Source organism: Pecten maximus, chromosome 3, assembly GCF_902652985.1.
Source record: "Pecten maximus chromosome 3, xPecMax1.1, whole genome shotgun sequence".
Taxonomy (NCBI): Eukaryota; Metazoa; Mollusca; class Bivalvia; order Pectinida; family Pectinidae; genus Pecten; species Pecten maximus.
This window is the reverse complement of record NC_047017.1, coordinates 50,561,732-50,570,923: the sequence shown is the minus strand read 5'-3', so window position 1 is coordinate 50,570,923 and position 9,192 is coordinate 50,561,732. Positions and strand designations below refer to the sequence as shown.

Sequence of the window (9,192 nt, the reverse complement as noted above, 5' to 3'; positions counted from 1 at the left end):
GTCCCGTATATGGATAAGATACACACAGATACATGTATATAAAAAAAAACTGTAACTGAATACTGGAGTACAAAACAGATTGATAATGTGCGATATATGAGGTTAGCTCTCATATTACCAATTTTATGACGAAACTTCATGTTTGTTGCCAATATCAATCAAAGTTTGATCAACATTTTAATTGCCTGGGTCCAGTTGTTCATAAGGTGATTAGGCTAATCACATTTTAACAACAATTTTAAAATCCTTATAACATCGTTTCTGGTAACACGAATTTGACAAAAGTTTAAGAAAATATATCACTCATCAATATCTTCCTACCTAACTAGTTCAAGGAATTTACATAAATAGAGGTTGAAGTTGAAGAGAAATGAGATTTTCACTAATCAAGTGATTAAGGTAATCACGTTTTGAACAGCTGGGCCCAGGTAGTAGTTTCTGAATCGTATGTTAAATGGTTGTTTTGCTCGGAGGTTAATTAAAATATTTATCATATTCTGCGGTTATTGAGTGCTTCTTCCTTGGTTTCTTATCGTTATAAGCAAACATAATGCTGAATCCAGACGAAGCTATCAATTGGTGCATTGTATTCATGCTACCTTCATTATGGTTGAGAGTGAAAAGTTAGTTAAATAGCTGACAAAATACAAAACTTTAGTATTTGATACGTAACATTTATTTCTCACAAAACAACATACAATGTACAAATGGAAATCAAAGACATGAGTGCCGGGTTCTTGTAAGGATTCATTCAGGCTTAATAACCTCCGAAACCTGTGAAAATAAAAAAAAGTTGTTTAATAAAGGAATGATAACATTTGTCTATAGATAGATATAAGGTTGTCGTAAAACGCATTCAAGCTTTAATTCTTTAAAATGTGCGTAGAAGTTCATTATGAGAAAATGAGTCTGATCATTGTCAATATAAAGCATTTACCTTATTGTATAAATATCGCAATTCTTGTTGCTCACGAATACTTAATTTCGTGATTTGAAATTTCATTAATATTACTAAATCCAATTAATTCACCTAAGAGCAAATGCTCTGAATGTACGATAGTACATATACATATGTAAATTTTCTGATGAAAACATTAGGTGGTCAGTATTGGTACTCGTTTAATGACTGCTTACATTATGAAGCAAAAAGGCCAATAATTTCATTCAAGCTTACACAGCGTAAAATAGATAATAGCTTACCTTTCTTTCCTTTTCCGAATCCTGATCCTCCGATGATGAATCCATTATTTCCACCGTATCCGCCATATCCACCATATCCACCTCCCATGATGTATCCGCCATTTCCGTATCCTCCATTTCCGTATCCGCCGTATCCCTTGGATACTGTTATTCTCCTTCCGTAACCCTTTCCGTACCCTCCCATGGAGATACCTCCGTAGCCTCCATAGCCTCTACCCCCTCCATAGTATGAAGATCCGCCATATCCTCCGTATCCATTATCGTGTCCGATTCCAATCCCGTGTCCGATTCCGACACTGGGTCCGAACCCGAATCCGATATTATCGTCATCATACCACTGGGCCATGGCGGAAGCCAGACATACAGCGAGAACGGCGAATTTCAACATGATTCTGACGTCTGTCTGAAGGGAAAAACAAACAACAAATAGTAATATTTACAACTACTTAGTATTGTTAAAGTAAATTTGCAATGTCAAAAAGTAGATAACTGATTTATATTTAAAAGGAAGGAAGGATTATTTGGTAATGTCTATGTACATATGGTGCTGTCTCGGAACAGAGAAAATCTAAATGTTTGTCACCAAACGCAATATCAAGGCATATGCTGGAATTATCGCTATCTCTGTCGTATATATACGGTATAAAATCAGAGACATATAGATACAAATATATCTATATACTTCTCTGATAAAATGAAGTATTCTTGAGTGCATTTTTTCGAAGTTTCACGCTAACTACACTTAGATTCGTGGTTCAATGTAAACCAAAAACATTAACTTAAGTCTCTTTTCGTGGAAACCGTGAAAATTTATATACAACGAATATTTTACAGCATATGGTACATAGATAATATCAGCAACTCTATCTCAGCAATTATATATATATCAGTAGCTATATCTCAGTAACTATATCTCAGTAACTATATATCAGTAACTATATATCCCTATATGGTTAAATGTCCTGAAAGAGTCAACCTACCAACTCTAAGTAGACATGGCTAACGAAACTTGTATCACTTACCTTTATGAGAGTAGGAAAAGGCTGCTATTTCTTGATTCGCAGGTGGAAACGAATGACAATAATCGAAAACGCCAGCCCTTATATAGCGATCCCGTACTTCTATCGCGAACCATTTTTCAATAAAACTGACATATTTCTGCAATAATGTATGTGTACTTTGTGTTACGTAAGATCCCGCAGGGGACATTACCGATGTACGCACACCGGACGGGATGGACTCGCGCAAGACACCTTAAGATCTAGACAGGCGGACATACGCTTCATGTCATTAAATTCATAACTAGCAGTATCGGTACACTTAGTATTTGTCAGTTATGACAGAGCTAATCATTTCTAAGTCGTCGTGTGTCATTGTTGCTCGGTATTGATTGCGTAAGGAATGGGATAACAAATATTTTGAAAGGTCAAGGCCGAAACATTCCAACGTGTATAACGTAATACAGTGTCTATCCTGAACACATTGTATTCCTATGTATCGCTGATCACCAATAATGGTTTTGTTTTTCGATAGAACAACAGAAAATACAAACTTAATAACTAACCGTATTACCAACTCAAAGCCGATGAACAAACAGGTATTTTTTTTTTATTTTTTGTATATATTTCATTTTTCAAGCTTTTTTTTCTGCATGGTAAAATACAAAAATATAACCCATACACTTACACTCGCACATAAGATCATAATCGTAATATATTATTAGGAATGATTGGGTAGACTATTAACTGTTTTTCAAAGTTCATCTTTGCTAAGTTTGTTCTGACAGCAGCAATCACACCCTGATATTGAAGAAAGTTAGTGTTTATTTGGTAGATCTCAGTAAATTCTTGGAATGAATAGAAAGTGCTCGTACTGTAATTTTTTACCAGATCATTAACTACTGTTACTCCTCTATTGTACCAAACTTTGTAAAAAAAATAGTATATTTAATGGAGTATATTTAATCTTTAATTCCATGATTAAAAATATGTTGTGCACTTCCCGTCATGGGTGAGATTCATTCACAAATTTCAAGTCAAGTCTAAACACAGAATTTTTATCATTTCGCTATTTCAGTAAAGCTTTTTAAGGCAGGTTACCACAACAATCTAAACATTAAGGATCTGCTCTGGTGAAAAGTCAAAATTTTCTGATGACTAATTTTTAACATATCATACTTCAATACAGAGACATAAAAAAAAGGAAAACAAAAGCATATGTCGGTGTGCTCGTTTTTGAGCTATGGTGGGTCAAAGATAGAATTTGATATATGTGATTTCATGTGAAACTGCTGCTTTGACCATATACACAACAACATACACAAATCAAAGTAATATTTTATAAGTGTGTTATCGGATATGTATGAATGTTTTAGAATTGACAAACCTATTATATTCTTTTTGAATTTAGAAGGTAGATTGACCTAGCCAAATACATATGTTTCTAATCAGAGTAACAATTTATATAACCCCTTCCCCTAAATTTTGAAGTATAAAAGACAAAATTTTTCACTATTTTTGCCAGATTTAACGCTTAATATAAAAAGTTTTTAAGATATTTTGTAGTTCAAATAGGGAAAAGTAGCTCCATAGAAATGAGGGGTCAGTGTGCTTACTTTTTTGTCTCGAAATAATATTTGTTATCTTTCAGCTTTTTGAGGATACATTTTAAAGTACTCCAGTTACAATAGAATGTAAAAATAAAATGAAAAAATGGCTATTTTCCCACTTTGTTGTGTATTATTTTCAATGTATTGAACATAGCAAGGTATTAAACAAAAATGAATTAGAAACATTCAAAATTGCCAACGCAATGATGGTTTCAGGGAAAACATTTAAGTCCAAAAATGTGAAATCGAGCCTTGCACAAAATGCAAGAAACATACATCTTCAAAATGGTCGCAAAATTGGCCATTTTTTAAAAATCTTATAAAAACAAATCTACTAACACAAAAAGACTGAAATGTCGACACATCTTTCAGATACAACATTGGTATAAAACTGCCAATTTTTTGTTACATATTACAAATACTTTTTATGCAAGATCGAAACGAGACTTCAACGTAACTGAAACCTCAGAAGAGCAGATCCTTTACGATATATAAGGTTCAACAAAAATTCTGGAGACTATGGACATATTGGACACCGTGATTACAAAGATTCATGAAGAAACCAAACTTAATGAATTGTAGTTGATCATTTCCGATATTGTATACCTCGATTATATATATACACATAAAAAAGTAAGGAAAGAAAAAAAAGAAACTTAATCAAAATCTCCTAGATAATGTAAAAATGGTTCCAAGTAATCGTGATTTATTGGGTGATCGTACAAATATATAAACATTAGTGTAAAATTGTTTATCAACTGCAAGTGGGGAATCAAAGCAGATAAAAATGTCCCTACTGTAAAACAGTTTGATCGATAGAATGTATCAATATTTTCAGAACCAGAAATCTGTTACATCAATATCTTTAGAATCTAATCAATTCAGTGCTAGCAGATATATAACTACCGATATACTACCCCCCCCCCCCCACAACAAAAAAAAAACCTTACACCTTACATCGTACATTTCTACCACAATACGCTGTGTTATTCCACTCCCAAACCATTGTTATAATGTGCCGACTGTTGGATAAATAGAGGTTCCCCAATGAGTGGAGATTGTTTATCATTTGTATCCAACTCGAGGTTGATTAATTGAGTTAATTTTCTAATTTTGAAAAGACACGAGCTTTAGCGAGTGTCTTTTCAAAATTAGAAAATTAACTAACGAGAGTTGGATAAAAATGATAAACAATCGTCACAAGTAGGGGTCAAGTAGGGGAACTTGTTGATCCCATAACTTCTTTTACTTACAAATGTAAGCCTTCAAGTTCAAATTCTCCCAACGTAGCAACTATATTCCGTGAACCAAATCACTACGCGACAAAATAGAGGTCGTTATGAAAGAAATCTTATCATCTATTTTAGTTGCACGACTCATATGTTTTGTACTATATGTGTAAATGATATTATTTTACAAAATGAAATATTAGTTTGACAATCCTTGTGTCTGCGTGATTTATTAACAGGTAACTTGTTTAAATGACTCCGCTCGACGACACGTCATCGCGAAGTCGAACGTCACCGCTGAATATTAGACTAATCATTGTCAGATTCAATTATCGGTTCTTTCCTGGATTTTGTATGTATACTATTACTGGATGTTGTATTTAATCTCAAGGAATTATTAACTGTTATCAATAGTCTCCCTAAAGGTAAGGCTGCTGGTATTGATTTGTTGCTCAACGAGTATTTTACCGAATACAGCGATCTATTCGCACCAGTTTTACTAAAACTTTTTAATACTATCCTTAATGTAGGATATTTTCCCAAAGTTTGGACGCAGGGTATTATTGTACCTGTACATAAAAAAGGAGATAAGAATAACGGCAGTAACTATAGAGGTATCACAATTATTAGTCATTTAGCTAAGCATTTTACTTCTCTTCTGAATAAGCGTTTATTGGTGTGGAGTGAAAGTGAAAATGCCATTTCTGACGCACAGTTTGGGTTTCGGCCTAAATGTGGGACCAGAGACGCAATTTTTGTTTTGAATACCTTAATTACCAAGACTTTACAAAATAATAAAAGTCTGTATTGCGTGTTTGTTGATTACAGGAAGGCATTTGATAGTATATCTCATAAAATGTTGTGGCTCAAATTATGGAAAGCAGGGGTCAGAGGTCGTTTGTTAGATATTATTAGATCGATATACGATAACGTTAAATCTTGTGTTAAGCTAAATGGTAAGTTATCGGCATTTTTTGACTTACATGTCGGATTATTACAAGGGGAATCGTTGTCCCCGATTTTGTTTTCTTTATTCATTAATGATATGGAATCTGAATTAATTAATTCTAATTGTCAAAGTTATCAGCTGCAGTTGATTAACCTGTTCATTTTAATGTACGCTGACGATACTGTCCTGTTTTCAGAAAACATACAAGACCTTCAAAACATGCTAGACTTTTTGCATTCGTATTCTTCACGATGGGATTTAGAGGTAAACCTGGATAAAACTAAAATTGTTGTGTTCAGGAAAAGTAAAAGAATTTATCCTATTGAACGTTGGACATACAATGGTATGTCCAATTGAGTTGGTAGATCAATTTTGTTACCTTGGTCTGATTTTTAATTATAATGGTAAATTTACTGTTGCTTTGAATAACTTTGCTATGCAAGGCAGAAAAGCTTACTTCTTGTTAAACAGGAAAATGAAAAGATTCATGTTAAATTGTGAAACCAAATTGTCATTATTTGATACATATATCTCATGTTTACTAAACTATGGATTGAAGTTTGGGGATTTTGTCCGGCACCACAGTTAGAGAAAGTACACTTACTGTTCTTAAAAAATGTACTTGGTATAAAAAAGACCGCCAATTCTTCCATGGTCTACTCTGAGCTTGGGCGTTTCCCTTTACAAATTAGTCGCAAGATTTCTGTTCTAAAATATTGGATTAAACTTCTGAATACGGATAATTGTGTTTTAAAATCATGTTATAATGAACTTGTAGAACTTAACATAGCAAAGCCAAGATGTAAAATGAATCTCATGTATCATGTAAAGCATGAGCTTAGTAGTTTCGGATTCTATGACGTCTGGTTGTCCAAGTGTGTTCCTAGTGAATTTTTTTTTGCTGTTATACACACAACGGGTGCATGATATTTTTATCCAAGAGTTGAGAAACAATTTCGAAAATTTTTCTAAATGTATTTTGTATCAGCATATTGTAGATCGATTTGAATTGCAGTTGTATCTCACGAAGTCTTTTAAATTTAGAAATGTACTTACTAAGTATAGGATACCAGCTCACGATTTAAGTGTTGAAACTGGTAGATACCAAGGTATTCCCAGAGCCCAAAGATTGTGTGTATTATGTAATAGAAGGGAAGTTGAAGATGAAACTCATTTTATATTATTATGTCCAGTTTATTCAGAGTTGAGAAGTGTGTACACCAAGCCGTATTTTTATCGCCGCCCTTCTGTATTCAAGTTAACTGAATTATATGCAAGTAAAAATGTTAAAACTTTAAGAAATTTCAGTAAATATCTAATGCATGCTTCGTCCAAAAGAATATCTACTCAATAACTGAATTTTGCGTTAGATAGTATTTGACAATTTTCGTTATTACCACTTACATTATACATATCTACCACTAACATTGTACATATCTACCACTTACGTACATATTATCTACTAACGTTATACATATCTATACCACTAACCTTGTACATACCTACCACTTACATTGTACATATCTACCACTTACATTGTACATATCTACCACTAACATTGTACATATCTACCACTTACATTGTACATATCTACCACTAACATTGTACATATCTACCACTTACATTGACATACCTACAACCAACATTGTACATATCTACCACTTACATTGTACATATCTACCACTAACATATTACATATCTACCACTAACATTGTACATATCTACCACTTACATTGTACATATCTACCACTAACATTGTACATACATATACCTACCACTAACATTGTACATATCTACCACTAACATTGTACATATCTACCACTAACATTGTACATATCTACCACTAACATTGTACATATCTACCACTTACATTGTACATATCTACCACTTACATTGTACATATCTACCACTTACATAGTACATTATCTACCACCAAACATTGTACATATCTACCACTAACATTGTACATATCTACCACTAACATTGTACATATATACCACTAACATTATACATATCTACCACTTACATTGTACATATCTACCACTTACATTGTACATTATCTACCACCAAACATTGTACATATCTACCACAAACATTGTACATATCTACCACTAACATTGTACATATCTACCACTAACATTGTACATATCTACCACTAACATTGTACATATCTACCACTTACATTGTACATATCTACCACTTACATTGTACATATCTACCACTAACATTGTACATATCTACCACTTACATTGTACATCTACCACTTACATTGTACATATCTACCACTAACATTGTACATATCTACCACTTACATTGTACATCTACCACTTACATTGTACATATCTACAACTAACATTGTACATATCTACAACTAACATTGTACATATCTACCACTAACATTGTACATATATACCACTAACATTGTACATATCTACCACTAACATTGTACATATCTACCACTAACATTGTACATATCTACCACTAACATTGTACATATCTACCACTAACATTGTACATATCTACCACTTACATTGTACATATCTACCACTTACATTGTACATATCTACCACTAACATTGTACATATCTACCACTTACATTGTACATCTACCACTTACATTGTACATATCTACCACTAACATTGTACATATCTACCACTTACATTGTACATCTACCACTTACATTGTACATATCTACAACTAACATTGTACATATCTACAACTAACATTGTACATATCTACCACTAACATTGTACATATATACCACTAACATTGTACATATCTACCACTAACATTGTACATATATACCACAAACATTGTACATATCTACCACAAACATTGTACATATCTACCACTAACATTGTACATATCTACCACTAACATTGTACATATCTACCACTTACATTGTACATATCTACCACTTACATTGTACATATCTACCACTAACATTGTACATATCTACCACTAACATTGTACATATCTACCACTAACATTGTACATATCTACCACTTACATTGTACATATCTACCACTAACATTGTACATATCTACCACTTACATTGACATACCTACAACCAACATTGTACGTTATTATCTTCTATTGACATTTCACTCATTTACCGCTAACATTGTACATATCTACCACTAACATTGTACATATCTACCACTTACGTACATATTATCTACTAACGTTATACATATCTATACCAC

At 32.9% G+C, this 9,192-nt stretch overlaps 1 protein-coding gene across 1 annotated transcript; it reads right to left on the bottom strand.

The window, feature by feature from the left end:
- Positions 1–660: 660 nt before the first annotated feature.
- LOC117324477 (keratin-associated protein 19-2-like) lies at positions 661–2,357 on the bottom strand. Its single transcript, XM_033880353.1, has 3 exons — positions 2,223–2,357; positions 1,201–1,603; positions 661–774 (listed from the first exon to the last, which is right to left on the bottom strand). The coding sequence occupies exons 2-3, from the start codon at positions 1,586–1,588 to the stop codon at positions 758–760; spliced, it is 405 nt and encodes a 134-aa protein (XP_033736244.1). The 5' UTR covers positions 1,589–1,603; positions 2,223–2,357; the 3' UTR covers positions 661–757.
- Positions 2,358–9,192: the final 6,835 nt, after the last annotated feature.

Coding starts and splice junctions, on each gene's coding strand:
- LOC117324477 (XM_033880353.1), bottom strand. CDS start 1,588: ATGTTGAAATTCGCCGTTCTCGCTGTATGTCTGGCTTCCGCCATGGCC.